Genomic DNA, 17996 nt, shown 5'->3' on the forward strand with positions numbered 1-17996 from the left:
CTGAGATAGATATCCCTCCTCTGTTAAGATTTTCATAAATTGAGGAAGGATTTGTAAACAGATTTATAGATACAGTATGTTTGCTGATATATTGACCACTGTGGACTAACTGTTCTTCATAAGGATTTACATATGGAGTACAGTTTTTTGATTCTTAAAATAATGATGGTTAAATGCTTTTTTAAATAGGTACTTGTATGAATATTTATATCACTCTTGCTCCTCTCTCACTTTTATGTCCTCTGTTGTTTTCCAACATCTAGTAAGAAATAGTATGACACAGTATTTGACTTTATTTCTTCCAGGTCCTTCTCAATCAGGCTTATTTTCCCAGATATGTAACTCCTGACTTCAGTTATTTTTTTCTTTGCCCTGTTCTTTTAATCACCAGTAATGTATTAAAAAAATAGCCATATAGCTAGAGTAAAAGTTGTAAGTTACCGGAATAGAGAATAAATGTGTTCTCTTTCTAAATAAAATTCTGCAGATAATGTCACAGATTATCAGAGAATCTTGTTTTATTTTAATATTTATATATTGATCATCTTTCAGTAAAGTCACTATTTTATAGGTAGGGATTAACTCTTCATTGACTCTTCTGTTCTCATTGTTATTTAAAAGTACTAGCCACTTAACTACATTATCATTGACTACATATGCAGATGTAAAAAGGGGAAAATTTTTGTTTAAAAATACTTTCCAGGGTGCGTAGGTGACTCTGTCAGTTAAGCATCTAACACCTGGTTTCAGTGAAGGTCATGATCTCAAGAGTCCTGGGATTGAGCCCCACCCCCAGCCCCATGCTCAGTGAGGGCTATCTGCTTGGGTATTCTCTCCCTCTGCCCCTCATCCTGCTCTTGTGCACATGCATGCCCTTTTTTTTCTCTCTCTCTCGAATAAATAAAATAAATCTTTAAAAAATCCTTTCTACTCTCAGCTATGTTAAAATTCTCTCTTGTCACGTGGTTATGGTTTATAAGGTGATTTCTTAGATTCCTAGTCACCCTAGCACTTCCATTAAAAAATACTATCCTGTATATAATTACAGAACAATAAATATTTCTGTTTACTGTTATTATTAACCTATAGTTTATACAGTTGTCAGTTGCAGTTTTGTCTGTCTCATGAGACCTTTTCTTTAATCCAGCCTATATGCTTTTCTCAATTTACTTTCCCTAGCTTAGCTATACTCTGGCCAGCCATTCATGTTTTTTTATTATATGTAGTAAGAGTTGCTTTGCCCACAGCACTGCTTTCTTTCTATTTGCCTGGAACTTTAATGTGGGTAATAGTTTCTTTACATATGTTGTGCTCCTAGTAGAAAATATCAAGAAAGCAAAGTGCTGCATTTTGTGGGTTCTTTACTTGTCTTTCTGTATTTCCTCCTCTTCTGAACTAAATCCCTTCCTTAACCACTTCTCACTAACGTGGCTCTTTTCTCACGTGGATCCATTTTGCTTTGGCTTTAATGGGTCTTTTGAACACATTTCTTGGGTGCTTGGGTGTCATAGTCAGTTGAGTGTCCAACTCTTGGTTTTGGCTCAGGTTACAATCTCAGGGTTGTAATCCTAGGGTTATGAGATTGAGCCCCGCGTTGGGCTCTGAGCTCTGTGGGGAGTCTGCTTGGGATTCTCTCTTGCCCTGTGCCCCCCCTCCCCTGTGCTCTGGCACTCTCAAATAGATAAATACATCTTTTTTTAAAAAGTAATAGCACATTCATACTGTCAGTCCCTACCAGACTTCTTACCTATTTGGTTGTCAAAATTGGCCTTTCCTAGATTAGGTCTAATTTTGTTTCTTGTAAACTAAGTAACTAGGTAGAAGACCCTAAGAGGCCAAAATATCAGTCAGTCAAAGTTATTCTGTGCTGTCCTTTTCTTTTTGGGCTAGACAATATATTGAAACCTTCAGATATTGCCCAAATTAATTTTAGTCCTCTGCTCATGACATCACTCTTCTTTTCTACTCTGCTCATCCTAGTTAGAGATACAGAGGATTTTGCCCTCAACCAGTGAAGGTATTCTGGTTTTTTGTTTTTTTTTTTTAAACCTAATCTGCCACAGAAATGATAAACAGTGATAATCAAACATATCCCTCTTATTTCACCTGAGGCATGACTCATCTCTTATCTTCCAGAAGTAATGTTAAACGGACAAATTGGTGCAATTTTCCCTATAAAGATTTACAGTTATTACATATAATTGCAGTGTTGTAAAAATTTGTCTTTTTGAGAAGGATGCACATACTTTTTTTGTGTGTGATTTACTTGAAACATGAGTTAACATTCACAATTGGTATTTCTTTTTCCTAAAAATGAAGGAGAAATTTTTTCTTAAGTATGTGGAAAATAATAGGAAACCTCAGTTTAAAAGAGGAATTTTATCAAATGTCTTTCACAAGACTGATTCTGCAAGAAACACTATATTTCTTTTATCGGTGATAAAAGTATTATTTAAAATAACTTCCAGTGGTACAAGAAAATATTATTGTCTCTGGTTTATCAATGGTGCTCTGTTTTTATACTTGTTTTGTATTTTGTTGTAGATTTACAGGAAGTTGCAGTAAATGTTAAGGGAGGTCACATATACCCCTCACTAGTCCTCCTACAATTTTAATATCTTATATAATTATAATTATAATGTCTGGACCATGAAGTTGACGTTGGTATACCACAGAGCTTATTTATATTTCTGTAGTTACACATGTACTTATTTGTGTGTATCTGTATATACATTTGTGTGTTTATGTATATAGTCCCATATACAATTCTATCACATGTAGAATGTATAAATACGACAGTCAAGATGGAAAATCTTTCCACACAAACTGTCTTGTGCTACCTCTTTGTAGCCCCTGTCTTCTCCATCCCTGAGTTCTACATAATTAATATTCTTTGAAGAATTATACAGTATGTAACCTTTTGAAATTGGCTTTTCCACTTAAGCATAATTCCCTTGAGGTCCACTTAAGTCACTGAGTGGATCATCCTTGTTCCTTATTATTGCTGAGTAGTGTTCCATGGTATGGATGTATCCACTGAAGAACATTTGGATTGTTTCTAGTTTGGGGCTCTTATAAAAAAAGCTTCTGTGAACATTCATAGACAATTTTTGCAAGAACATAAGTTTTCATTTTACTGGGATAAAATCCCAAGAAATTGCTGTGTTTTATTAGTACATTTTTTTGTCTTAAGAGAAACTGCCGAACTCTTTTCCAGAGTGACTGTATTATTTCACATTCCCATCAGTGATGTGTGAGTGTTTTGATTTCTCCACACACTGGCCTATGGTGTTACCGCTATTTTTTATTTTAGCATTTGGCCACCACCTACATGATAGATGTATAGTGATATCTCATTGTGCTTTTAATTTTGATTTTCCTAATGGCTGTAATGTTGAGTATCTTCTCATTTGCTTATTTGTGTCTGTATATCCTCTTCAGTGAAATGTCTGTTCATGTCTTCTGCTCCCTTTTTAAAAGATTTTTATTTATGTAAGTAATCTCCACACCCAGAGTGGGGCTTGAACTCATGACCCCAAAATCAAAAGCCACACACTTCCTACTGAGCCAGCCAGGCACCGCTAAGATTTTATTTTTTTAAGTAATCTCTACACCCAATATGGGGTTTGAAATCACAACCCTGAGATCAAGAGTGACATGCAATACTGACTGAGCCGTCTTCTGCCCACTTTTTAATGGGATTCTTTGTTTCTCTACTTCTGAGTTTTGAGAGTTCTTTGTATATTCCAAATAAATGCCCTTTGCTGGATATGTGGTTTGCAAATATTTTCTCTTAGTCACTGCCTCTTAACAGTGTCTTTCACTGAGCAATAGTTTTTAATTTTGAGAACATCTCATTTATGGCTAATATTTCTTTTGTGAATTATACTTTTGATCTCAAGTCTAAGGTCTCTGCCTAGTCCTAGGTCCCAAAGATTTTCGTTTTTTTTTTTTTCCTAAAATATCTGTGGTTTTATGTTTTACATTTAAGGCTTTGATCAGTCTTGAGTTAATTTTTGTTAAAGGGGTGGGGTTTAGTTTGAAATTTATCGATTTATCTTTTTGCCTATAGAAGCCTAGTTCCTCCAGCAGTGTTTGTTGAAAAGGTCAAAAACCCTTTGGACATCTTTGTGTGGGTCTAATTTTTGTTTCTCCCTTTTGATCCATTAACCTGTATGTATTCATTTACCAATACCACACTATATTGATTACTGTAGCTATAGAGAAAGATTTAATTGTGAAAGTGAGTCCTCTAGTTTTCTTCTTTTTTTAAAATTGTTTTATCTGTTCTACTTCCTTTGCCTTTCTATAAAAATTTTAAAATTAAGCTTGTCTATGTCTATAAAACACCTTGGTAAGATTTTTATAGGAATTGCATTAAACCTATATAACTGGGGGTGTGTGGGTGGCTCAGTGGGTTAATAAGCCTCTGCCTTTAGCTCAGGTCATGATCTCAGGGTCCTGGGATCAAGCCCCGCATTGGGCTCTCTGCTCAGCAGGGAGTCTGCTTCACCCTCTCTCTCTCTGCCTGCCTCTCTGCCTACTTGTGATCACTCTTTGTCAAATAATTGAGTAAAATCTTTAAAAAAAAAAAAAAACAACCTGTATAACTGTTTGGGGGCACCTGGGTGGCTCAGTTGGTTAAGCATCTGAATCTTGATCTCAGCTCAGGTCTTGATTTCAGAGTCATGAGTTCAAGCCCCATGTTGGGCTCCACAACAAGGCGTGGAGCACACTTTAAAAAAACAAAACAAAACAAAAAAAAAAACCCTATATATCAATTTGGAGAGAATTGATGTCTTTACTATGTGAGGTCTTCCAGTCAATGAACATGTTAACTCTTTCCAATTCATTTAGGTCTGACTTCTTTCATCAGCATTTTGTAATTTTCAACATACTGATCCTGCATGTTTTGTCAGTTTTACATCTGAGTATTTCATTTTCTTTGAAAATGTTGTAAATGGTATTGTTTTTAGTTTTGGATTCCACATACATATTTTGCTGTTAGATATGGAAGTGCATTTAGTTTTTTCTGTGTTGATCTTGTAACCTTGACTTATTGAACTCTCTAGTTCCTAAAAGTTTTTTGTAGATTCCTTCTGGTCTTCTACATAGATAAGCATATCATTTGTAACTAGAGACAGTTTCTTTCTTTTCAACCTGCACGTCTTACTTCTTTTTCTTACCTGATTGTTCTGGCTAAGGCTTACAGTACTGTCTTGAATAGGAGTGGTGAGAGTGGACATCTCACCTATTCCTAATCCTAAGGAGATAGTATTCAGTCTTTTACCATTAAGTATAATGTTAGCTGTACATTTTGGTAAATAGTGTTTCTCACTATTCTTTATTCCTCGTTTGCTGAGTGTTTTTGTCATGAATGGGTATTTGGGGTTTTGTTACATGCTTTTTCCTGTCTCATTTGATAAGACCATATGAATTTTCTTCTTTGGCCTACTAATATTGTAGGATTACAGGGACTGGTTTTTAAATGTTGAACCAGTCTTATATTATACCTGCTTAATCACTTGATTGTGGTATGTAATTCTTTTTATATGTTGCTGGAGTCAACATACAATTTACTAATACCTTGTTGAGGATTTTTGCATCTAAGTTTATGGTCTGCAGTTTTCTTTTTTTATACTGTCTTTGTCTGGTTCTGGTATCAGGTTAATGCTCCTCTCATAAAATTAATTGGAAAATGTTCCCTCTTCTCTTTCTTAAAGGATTTGTGTGAAATTAGTTTTCATTCCTTAAATATTTGATAAAGTTGTCCAGTGGAACTATTGAGGCTTGGAGAGTTCTGTTTTTTGAACTTTTTAATTACAAATTCAGTTCCTTTCATGATTGTAGAACTACCCGGGTTATCATTTGAGTTTTGGTGCTTTGTAGTTTTGAAGGAATTGGTTCATTTCTTCTAAGTGGCGAATCCATGAGCATTATGAACAGTATTATAGACTTATTAGTGGTGGTTTTTTTTCCTTACAACTTGCTAGTATTTTGTTGAGAATTTTTGAATCGATGTTCATCAAGGATATTGGTGTGTAATTTTCCTTTTTGGTGGGGACTCTGCTTTTGGAATCAAGGTAATGCTGCCTTTATAGAATGAGTTTTGAAGTATTCCTTCCATTTCTATTTTTTGGAATAGTTTCAGAAGAACAGATATTAATTCTAATTTAAATGTTTGGTAGAATTCCACTGGGAAGCCATCTGGCCCTGGACTCTTGTTTGTTGGGAGAGTTTTGATTACTGCTTCAATTTCCTTGCTGGTTATGGGTCTGCTCAGGTTTTCTCTTTCTTCCTGTTTCTTTTTGGTAGTTCGTGCATCTCTAGGAATGCATCCATTTCTTCTAGATTGCCTAATTTTTTGGCATATAGTTGCTCATAATATGTTCTTTTAATTGTTTATATTCCTTCAGTGTTGGTTTTGATCTCTCCTCTTTCATTCATGATTTTTTTTTTATTTGGGTCCTTTCTTTTTTCTTTTTGATAAGTCTGGCCAGGGGTTTATCAGTCTTACTAACTCTTTCAAAGAATCAGCTCCTAGTTTTGTTGGTCAGTTCTACTGTTCTTCTGGTTTCTATTTCATTTATTTCTTTAGGCTTTATTTGCTGTTCTTTCTCCAGCTGCTCTAGGTGTAAGGTTAGGTCATGTATTTGAAACTATTCTTCTTGAGGAAGGCCTGTGTTTGGCTGTATACTTCCCTCTTAATGTCTGCCTTTGCTGTGTTCCAAAGCAGATTTGTTTTCATTTTCATTTGCTTCTCTGTATTTTTTTTTAATTTCTTCTTTAATTTCCTGGTTAACCCATTCATTCTTTAGTAGGATGTTCTTTAACATGCGTGCAGTCTTCCCTAATTTTTTCTCGTGGTTGACTTCATTTTAATAGCATTATGGTCTGAAAATATACATAGTATGCTCTCTTTCTCTATTGGTTGAGGCCTTATTTGTGACCCAGTATGTGATCTACCCTGGAGAATGTTCCACGTGCACTAGAAAAGAATGTGTATTCTGCTGCCTTAGGATGAAATGTTCTGAATATATCTGTTAAGTCCATCTGGTTCAGTGTATGATTCAGAGCCATTGTTTCCTTGTTGATCTTCTGCTTAGATAATCAGTCCCTTACTGTGAGTGGGTGTTAAAGTCCCCTACTCTTACTGTGTTATTATCAATGAGTTTCTTTAAGTTTGTTTATTAACTGATTTATGTATTTGGCTACTCCCAGGTTGCGGCATAAATATTTAGAATTTTTAGATCTTGTTGAATAGACCCCTTTATTGTGATATAGTGCCCTTCTTCAGCTCTTAGTACACTCTTTCATTTAAAATCTAGTTAGTCTGATATAAGTATAACTACTTCAGCTTTCTTTTGATGTCCATTAGCATGATAGATGGTCCTCCTCCCCCTCACTTTCAATCTGGAGGTGTCTTTAGGTCTACAGTGAGTCTCTTGTAAACAGCATATTGATGGGTCTTGGTTTTTTATCCATTCTGATACCCTGTGTGTTTTGATTAGAGCATTTAGGCCATTTACATTCAAAGTAGTTAGTGAGAGATACAAATGTAGTGCCATTGTATTACCTGTAAAGTTGCTATTCCTGTAGATTGTCTCTTTTCCTTTCCAGTCTCTGTTGATTGTGGTACCCCTTTCCTGCTCAAAGCTCTGCTTTAATATTTCTTGTGGTGCTGGTTTAGTGTTCATAAACTCCTTTAGTTTTTGCTTGTTTTGGAAACCCTTTAACTCTCCTATTCTGAATGACAGCCTTGCTGGATAAAGTATGTTTGGCTGCATATGTTTCCCTTTCAGCACAATGACTGTATCATGCCACTGTCTTCTGGCCTGCCAAATTCTGTGGACAGATCTGCTGCTACCCTTATGTCTACTCTTGTAGGTTAAAGACCTTTTATCCCTAGCTGCTGTCAGAATTCTCTCTTTGTATTTTGCAGGTTTCACTATGATATGTCCTGGTGTTGACTTGTTTTTGTTGATTGTGAGGGGAGTTCTCTGTGCCTTTGGACTTGAATACCTGTTTTCCTTCCACTTATTAGGGAAGTTCTCAGCTATAATTTGTTCAAATAAATCTGCTCTTTTTTCCCCACTCTTCCTCTTCTGGGACTCTTATGATATGGATATTAGTGTGCTTTGTGGAATCACTGGGTTCCCTAAGTCTCTTTGTGATCTACTAGTTTTCTTTCTGTCTTCTTTTCAGCTTTTTTATTTTCCATAATTTTGTCTTCTGTATCACCTTTTTGTTCCTCTGCTTCTTCCATCCTCGTTGTGATTGCATCCAGTCTATTTTGCATCTCAGGAAAGCATTTTTTATTTCGGCCTAACCATTATTTGGCTCTTTTATCTCTGCAGCAACAGTTTCTGTGGTGTTTCCTATGCTTTTTTCAACCCTGTAATATTCTTATGATTCTTGTTCTAAATTCTTATTCATATATATTGCTTATATCTGTTTGGAGTAAATCTCTGGCTGTGGTTTCTTCTTGATCTTTCTTTTCCGGAAAATTCCTCCATCTTGTCATTTTGTCTAGGTTTCTGTCTTTTGCATGTTATGAAAGCTTGTTATTTTCATGCTCTTGAGAGTATTAGGATATTAAGAAGGGGTCCTACACTGTCTACAGCCTGGTGCTTCAGGAATTGTTTCTGGTGTATGCTCTGCGCAGTCTGCTGTTGTGTGTTGGCTGCTTTTTCCCACAAGTCAGTCCTTTGCAGGGTTCCTCCTTGTTTGTGGTGGGGAGTGCTTGGACCTTTAACTAAGTGTGCTTTGATTTGTTTGTTAAAATAAGCCTGCCAAGTTCTCTCCCTCTAATTGTGCACATTGTTCTTTTAATTGTCAGATCGATTTCCTAGGTATTCAAAATTATTTTATGTTGATCTAGCTGTGATCAGGGGGTGAAGCTGTGTTCAAGCCCAGACTCCCCCTACTGCTCCACCATCTTAACTCAAGTTTCTGTTGTTTTCCTTTAATGCTTGCAAGAGCTGTAGAGATATTTTTTTGTTACTGATTTAGTGATTTGTACCTTCTTTGTCAGTGTTAGTAGAAATTTATTAGTTTTTTAAAAATTCATCTGTTTCATGGATTTTTTTTTTCTGTCATTTCTAATCTTATTTTTATTATTCCCTTCTGCTTGTTTTGGGTTTATTTGCTCTTCTTTTTCTTGGTTTCTGAAATAAGAACTTAGTTTTTTGTTTTCCGGGGTTTTTTAAGGATTTTATTTTTTTGACAGAAAAACGGTGAGAGAGGGAACATAAGCGGGGGAGTAGGAGAGGGAGAAACAGGCTTCCCACTGAGCAGAGAGCTGGATGCAGGGCTTGATCCCAGGGCTCTAGGATCATGACTTGAGCTGAAGACAAGATGCTTAACAACTGAGCTACCCAGGCGCCCTAGAACTTAGATTTTTAAATTGAGGTCTTTGCTCTTTCCTAACATAAGCATTTACTGCTATAAATTTCCCTCTCAGCACTGCTTTAACAGAATCCTGTAACATTTGACATGTTATATTTTCATTCTCATTTATCCCTGTATTTCTCTTCTTCTTTTGAGACTTCCTTGTTGACTCATGGGTTATTTACAAGTATGTTTAATTTCTAAGTGATTTGAAGATTTTCCTGCTATACTTTTGTTACGATTTCTACTTTTTTTTTTAATACTCGTACATGCACTATGTATTATTTCAGTTCTTTTATTTAATATTTAAATTTGTTGGGATTTTTGTTTTATTGTTGTTATTTGACCCAGACTATGGTATACTGCAATGAATGTTTCTTTTTCCTTTTTTTTTTAAAAAGATTTATTTATTTGAGAGAGTGTGCATGTAAGATGGGGGAGGGGCGGAGAGAGAGAATCTTTCAAGCAGACTCTGCACTGATCATGGAGCCTAACACAGGGCTCAGTCCCACAGCCCATGAGGTCATGACCTGAGCTGAAACCAAGAGTCAGAAGCTTAACTAACTGACCCACCCAGGTGCCCCTGTAATGAAGGTTTTGTAGGTGCTTAAAAAGTATTTCTTTTCCTTTCTTAGGCAGAGTGTCCTATAAATGTCAATTAGATCTTATTGGTTGATGGCATTATTCAGTCCTTTTATAACTTTGCTAACTTTTTTGGTCTAATACTTGTACCACTTGTACCAGAGTGAAGTGTTGAAATCCCCAGCTATATGTGTAGTTTCATCTCTCTCCTTTTAGTTTTATCAGTTTTTATGTTACATATTTTGAAGTTCTCTTATGTAGTACATCCACATTTAGGGATCACCATGTTTTTTTCTTGGTGAATTGATCATTTTATTATTATGTAACATTCCTCTTGGTCTCTAATTTATTTATTTTTTTGCTCTGAAGTCTGTCCAGTATTAATATAGTCACTCTTTTGTTTAAATGTTTGCATGATACATCTTTTTTCATCCTTTTATTTTCAACTCTGTTTCATTTTGTTCGAAGTGGTTTTCTTGTAAGCAGCATATAGTTGGGTCCAATCTATGAATCTCTTAGAAGTGGATTTAAACCATTTATACTTAAAGTAATTATTGACATCTTAGGGTCTAGGGGCCCAGACTATTTTTTAGTCATTGAGCAGTAACCTTAGTCATTCAGCAATAACCACAAAATACAAATCAGATTCCTTCCTTCCTTCCTTCTTTCCTTCCTTCCTTCCTTCTTATCTTTATTTTCCTTCTGTCCATCCTTCAGAGCTTCTCACAGCATGACAACCGGGTCCTGAGAGAAGCATTTCCATAATGTAAGCATTTCAAGAGGCCCATGTGGAAACAAAAAGCCTTCTAAAGACTTAGCCTCAGGTCTTAAGTTCTAGAAAGCCACTTCTGCCACATTCTGTTGGTCACAGGCGCAACCCAAATGTAGTGTGGGAGGTGACTATGCAAGAACGGGATCACTGGAAGCCTTCTTAGAGTCTGGCTACACTATCACTCATTCATATGCTAGAGTTGAAATCAGAGTCATGGGTTATTACTCAGATCCTATCAACTAGCTAGTCACTCTGAGACTCAGCTTTCTTGTTTGTAAATTGAGGAGCCTGTAGTAGATGACCACTTAAGTCCCTTCTGACTCTACGATTCTTCATTTGTTTCTCAGAGTGTCTTTATATCTTTTTTCCCTTGCTTTACTGAGATATAGTTGACAGTCTAAAATTGTATATATTTAAGTTGTCAAATTGTATGATTTGATGAATGTATACTTTGTGAATATTGACCATAATCAAGCTACTTGACATATCCATCACCTTACATAGTTACCATTTTCCCTCTGTCTCTCCCTCTCTTCAGTTGGATTTTTAACCTCTTTATTAGTATATTACCATTTGACCTTTGTATAAAAGCAGACTTAACCATTGTTACAGTAATCTCTGAACAACTCTAAAGCTCAGTTTGGCAAGCTAATGCAGTTACCATTGGTTCCAGAGGCAGCCGATATCCAATATTAGAGTGCCTATGGATTTATAGCCAGCCCTGGGTGAATGGATCATTAAAGAAATTAGAAATCTTATCTCAGTTGAGAATAGCAGAACAACTTAACATTGGCCAGATTATTTCACAGAGCTCTTCTTTCTGAAAAAATGAAAATCTGCCAATTAGGGCTTTTCCTTTCCAACTTACATACATTTGATTATAAAAGTAATTGATCAGGGGCGCCTGGGTGGCTCAGTCAGTTAAGCGTCTGCCTTCAGCTCAGGTCATGATCTCAGGGTCCTGGGATCGAGCCCCACATCGGGCTCCCTGCTCTGCGGGAAGCCTGCTATCCCTCTCCTATTCCCCCTGCTTCTGTTAAAAAAAAAAAAAAAAAATCCTGTTTAAAAAAAAAAAAAAAAGTAATTGATCAGATTTTAGTTTAGTAATTTATTTATTGTTCTAATTTGAGCCTTGCTAATAAGCCTCCCCAAACTTCCATTTTACCTGAATAACTTTCCCCCCAAAATATCCTAACTTGTTTTAAGAACAGTAACACGTGAGTAGGACCACATCCTGCTGTGTTACTTAAGGTTCCTTGTACCTCCCAATCTGTGCCAAGATCCTGACTTAAACTCAGTCTTGTCGGCATTATAATAAACTGAGAGAGAGAGAGAGAAACCAAGAAACAGACTCTTAACTGTAGAGAACTAATTGATTGTTACCAGGGGTGGGGTAAGTGGGGTTCGGGTGAGATAGGTGATGGGGATTAAAGAGTACACTTATCATGATGAGCCCTGAATAATGTATACAATTGTTGAATCACTATCCTGTACACCTGAAACTAACATAACATTGTATGTTAAAAATACTGTAATTAAAATTTTTTTAAAAACTTAAAAAAAAATAAACTGAGAGTTTATTCAGATATTTTCTTTTATTTAAGAATTTATTTATTTGACGAGAGAGAGACAGCGAGAGAGGGAACACAAGCAGGGGGAGTGGGAGAGGGAGAAGCAGGCTTTCTGCTGAGCAGGGAGCAGGATGTAGGGCTTGTTCCCAGGACCCTGAGATCATGACCTGAGCCAAAGGCAGATGCCTACCAACTGAACCACCCTATTCAGATATTTTAAAGAGAGGCTCCATTCATCTGAGTGACTCCTTCCCAAGGAGAACACTTTGAAAGATAATACTCATTTACTTTAGTTCAGGTATTTTGAGGGGTTTCTTACTATATAGTCACACCTTATATATGGTCTTTTAAAATTATTTCTAGCAGTTGTAATTCATTGTTATGAGGTAAAGTCTACGATTTATGGCCTTGATAGAGATGTGGTTTATGGATTCCACATCATAGCCAGCATTGTACTATATGCCTTTGGCTCCCAGTGGCATAGTCTTCTTGAAGCTGTGTCAAGTGTTTATTTTCATGTTCATGCTCCTATACTGGAATGGAGGACAAAAACCGCCCTTTTTACTCATCTTTGCATCCCCTGTACCAGGCATCCTGTAGATATATAGTAAGCTTATTGAATGAATTGGGGATGGTACGTGGGAGAGACTGATCTTTGACCCTATTTACATCATAGTCCTCTTTTGATAGATTAAATGAGGATTCTTGCTCCATAATAATGAATAGAATAATAATGAATAGAAGTATAAAGTTCATTTCATTGACAATACTAAAACTTTCGAAAAACTTTCTAGAAGTATCCATTTTGACTTACGCTTTTGATCTTACTCTTTATATTCATTTTATCTTATTTAATTCCTATAAATTACTCTCAAGGGTGGTCCATAAGGAAGAAATATGAATCAGGTATCCAGTGAAATGTCTATCAATGATTTTTTCACACATATTCATACTAACCAGATACATAAAAATAATTTAGTCACAGTGATTAAATATCTACGTATAGTATGATTAGCAATGAAGTAAAGTCATGATCCTGTGTCTAAAGTTTTCAGCCAGTGTCTTGTTAGTAAAAGAAGTTAAATAGGTTTTCACCTGAGAAAACAGATGTGGATGGAGAGCATCCTTGTTTATTATGATTCTGATTTTTGTTTATAATGTGTGTTATGACAAAACTATTAGGGAAAGGGAGAAGATACTGGGGCTTACTAAAGTTTCTATTAAAATGTAATATGATTACCATTAAGTTATGTCTTTCCTTTTTGTTTTATATGAGCTAGCTAATAAAGCTTATTAGTAAAATTAGTAAAAGTTTGGAATTTGTACCCTTTTAACCAAAGGTAGTTGCCCAAACATTATTTTTTGTAGATAAATGTTTAAATGATTTTTGTGTCTCTGAGAATAGTTTAAGGAGATAAAGCTTCCTGCCACCATAGGAAAAAGACGTATTTGAGTAACAACATCTGACACTAATTTATTTACCTTCCTACTGATTGGTTTCTCAGTGATTGCTTTGATTTTTTTCTTTTATGATCTGATATTTTATAGTTCAGCTTTGAATGATGTATTTTAAGTCCAGAAATACCCTCCAGAATAAATATTCTTGGGTTTAATTCTGTTGTGTCTGTCTTCAGGAGGAATAGGCAGAAGTTAGATTCAGAGGGGTGCCAGGTTGGTAATTTGGCTCAAAGTGCATGGGGAGAATAATCTCTCTCCTAAAATGAAGCACAAGGATAAGTAATAACTTTTTATGCATGATAAGCATCAAAAATATGAACCTGCTGGTCTTTGCTTTTCCTTTTTCTTTACCTCTGTCTTTCAGTAAGAACCTCCTGCCGTGTGCACACGATGTGATCAATAACTCAATAACTTTTTTCATGCAGTAATTATCTCCATGTGATATTATCTGAACACTGTTTTTCTTTATTACTCAGAAGATGCAGGAGATATTTATATAACCAGCTGATCCCATTTTGGATAAAGGTGCTTTGTGACAGCAGGAAAAATAGTTTATTTTAAATAGCCTTTTTAAATAAATGCTCTGTGAAAAGCTTTTCCAGTTAATTTTCACTTAGCATGAAAAGGTGATTACCAAATGATTTAAAACTTGTACTTTGAGTATTTTACAGTATGATAATCATTCTTTCTAACTTCTAATCACAATTTAAGTTAAAATATTGAGCTATTTTTTAAAAAAATATTAAACTATTTCACATACCTATAATTTTTTCCTGATTCTTCTGACCTATTTTAGATAGTTACAGAAGTGTGAGCTAAACACGTAAGTTCTACTATCTATCTGCTTGTCTCACAGAGATTTTCATTATAGGCAGAGATCCTGCAAGAGTCCCGGATGATGATCCCAGATTGCCAGCGCAGGTTGGAAGCAGCATATACTGATCTTCTGCAGTTATTAGTAAGTAAATTCTCCTCTGTTCTGTTTAAACATTCTTTCAGTGTAATACATGGAAGGCCAAAATCTTAAGTATTCAGTGCTGTAAACTAGTTCAGGACATATTTTGTTCACTTGCCCTGTGTGCCAGTATATTTTAAAATAACTAGTAGAGATTAAATTGTGTTTTAATTAGCCTCCAGTAGAAGTACTATAACCAACATGTTTATTCTGTTTATTTAAACTTAGTTAATTAAATATATTTGAGTTATTATGGTAGATATTCAGAGCACTAACATTGTCCAGCAGTATCTTGAAATATTTAGTATTTATACATAAAGATCTTTTTTTTGGCACATTAAAGATAAGTAGACTATTTAAAGTTTCAGAAGATCCAGATGCTTCAAATGAATCTGGGCCCTTATGAAAAGGATCTGGAATCCTTTTAGAGTCAAACCTTATTCAGTTTGAGAGGAAAAAACACCTTGTAATATAGGCAGTGTTTTCCTGTTAACTTGGAACAAGATAACACTGTTACCATCCTTGCTAGTGTTAAGTGCCTTGTGATACAGTGGCAGAATCATTTTATAAAAGATTCTAAAAACAATTAAAAGTCCTCCTATTTCTTAACAGAGATAACTGCATGATACTATATTCTAGCCAGTTGTTTTCGCTGTTTGATGATAATTTGATGAATTCTGATATTTCCTTTACTAATCTCATTTTATGTTTCTGTTTCTTGAGCTAATATTAACTAGCTACTAGCTGTCTCGTGATTCATGGTTACGCCTTCTATAACAAAAATCTTGTGAGGCTTTCTCAGGATGATTATATGTATTCTTTGAAAAAGAATGATATTTGTTTTCCCACCAAAATTATATTAGGACTAAATCTGTAAGAAAAAAAACAGAGATATGTTCACATTTTATTTTAATTTTGACACAGAACTCCATTTTTATTTATAGGAACCTTTCAAAGTCAGGATAACTCTCCTTAACAGCCAAAAATAAAACTGTGGTTTTGAAATAAAAGATAGATGAAAGCAGGAAATAATTACTATATTAAAATACTGAGACAGAAGCACCATTTTTATTTCCTGACAACTTAAGTGCTTTTTTCTCTCATGAATCTAGTAGCTGAAAAAGTAATAGAAATTGCTTAAAAAGAATAATACTGTCTTTGAATGATATACTTGTGTGTATGGATGTAGTCAACAATATTTCTACCCTCAAAGAGCTTATACTTAGTAACCCAGAACAGAGACATGTTTAGGTGTAATATAGAGGTTTTAAGAAATTTTTGCCTGTAGTCTGAGTTAAGCAAATTCTCACTCCTTTTGCTTTAAATTTTCCTATTAAAGAATCACACAGGGGCACCCGGGTGGCTCAGTCCATTAAGCGTTTGCCTTCGGCTCGGGTAATGGTCCCAGGGTCCTGGGATCGAGCCCTGCATTGGGCTTCCTGCTCTACGGGAAGCCTGCTTCTCCCTCTCCCACTCCCCCAGCTTGTGTTCCCTCTCTCTCACTGTCTGTCTCTCTGTCAAATAAATAAATAAATTAAAAAAAAAAAAAAAGAAAAAGAAACACACATACTTTATTCTCTCTGCTCTGTAACTCTTCGTACATCTTCAGCTTTTATTGACCCAACACAAATAACTGGTCATAGCTTTACTTATTTAAGTAAAAATCAAACAAAAGTTCATATGCAGAATAACTTAGATGATACTGTTTCATTTATCTCTTCACATAATAATATGTTAGTAAGAGTTTTATGTATAAAGTATCGAGGAAAAACTCAGTCTTTGGATATCAACAAATAAAAGGTGTTAGTATTTTGTTTCCTTGTAGTAAAATGCATAATACTGATTAGTAAGCAGACAGTTTGGTTTTCTGATTCAAAGATTATGCTTATCTCTGGTGTGACACCACTACCCTTCTTTGTCATTGTGGGTAGTTCAAAGATTATTGTCGTCTGAATATTACCATATATGTGACATTTTAGTAAAGCATCATTTTTTTTATTTTTAGTCCATTGATATTAATCCTTTTTGTATGGTGACATGTTGACAAAATGAGAATACTTTTTTTCATTTTTCTGAGGTTTTTATGTGTTTATTTAATGCTAATAGCTTTAGGTGACCCTGTTTTTCACTTACTCTGTGAGGATGCTATACAGTGAAACAACAAAACCTGTTACTTCTTCTCTTGCCTATAAAAAACAAAACTATGGGAAATCTGTGAAATTATACAATATTTAGATGAGGTTTGGAATCCTTTTTGTGTTAATTTTTGAGCCTTTATATTGATGGTTTATAATATTAAGTAAATAATAGCACTGAAGTTTGAGAAGGATGAATCTCATTTTATTATATTTCATTTCAGGAGAGTGAAAAAGACTTGGAAGAAACTGAGGAATATAAGGAAGCACGTTTAGTATTGGATTCAGTGAAGTTAGAAGCCTGAAGTTTTTCTGTACAGGATGTTTTTTGCATTAAATCCTGGGATCCATTCCACAATTCATTATTTTTGACCACTGCTGTATGTTCAAGTAGTATGAGAATGTGATTCTTTTTATGCAGTTGCATATATTTTTCTTTGCCTAATTTAACGTGTCAAATAAATGAGTTCGTCTAAAATTGTTTATTTCATACTTTACAAAATATTTTTAATTAACCTTTTATCATGAAATCATAGACATTTTTGACAGAATTAAAATCTGTTAGGTTCTCTTCGAAGTCTAGGTATTTTGCTTCATAAGTGTGGATTGAGTTAAAAATAGGATACCTTTATTTTTAGATAAAAACCCAAATTTTGAACAGTTTATTCTGAGTAGGGTACAACTCCCTCAAAAGAAAGGAAGAACTTGTCTGTGAATAAGGCCTCACATATTTATCCCTTTACAGTGAAAGTCTAACATTTCCATCACTAACTAATGGAAACATTTAAATCTCTTCCCAGAAAGATAGATTTGTACAAAAAACATCAATTATTTAGATCTCCAAGTAAGATTCTTGTGAACAAAGAATTGAATTGTATTTTAAAGGAATAATAATGGTATATTGGGAAATGTTTAACAGACCTTCAAAATGGAAAGGGAGCCTCTTACTTCTGTGGTATAAGTACTCCTGCTGTGACTAATTTCAGGCTACCGACATGACATCATTGAACACAAGGTTGGGAAGATTTGAGCCAGCTCCAGCATACACTGTCATAGCCAAACCTGGATAATCTTAACTGACTGGAAAAGATTATCATTTTATCACTAAGTATTTTTCCAGTACAGTTGTAAAC

The 17996-nt window shown here is 35.0% G+C and overlaps 1 protein-coding gene across 2 annotated transcripts in view; it reads left to right on the plus strand.

Annotated features, from left to right (window-relative positions):
- The window catches only part of TBCA (tubulin folding cofactor A), a 74667-nt gene extending 57229 nt beyond the window's left edge, over positions 1 to 17438 (plus strand). For both annotated transcript variants that reach the window (XM_080803562.1, XM_080803561.1), the window contains 2 exons: positions 14645 to 14731; positions 17088 to 17438. In XM_080803562.1, coding sequence (XP_080659688.1) covers positions 14645 to 14731; positions 17088 to 17168 — 168 coding nt within the window. In that variant the 3' untranslated portion in view covers positions 17169 to 17438. The remainder of the gene's footprint in view (positions 1 to 14644; positions 14732 to 17087) is intronic.
- The last annotated feature ends 558 nt before the right edge of the window (positions 17439 to 17996 follow it).

Source organism: Martes martes, assembly GCF_963455335.1.
Source record: "Martes martes genome assembly, chromosome: 5".
NCBI classification, from domain to species: Eukaryota; Metazoa; Chordata; class Mammalia; order Carnivora; family Mustelidae; genus Martes; species Martes martes.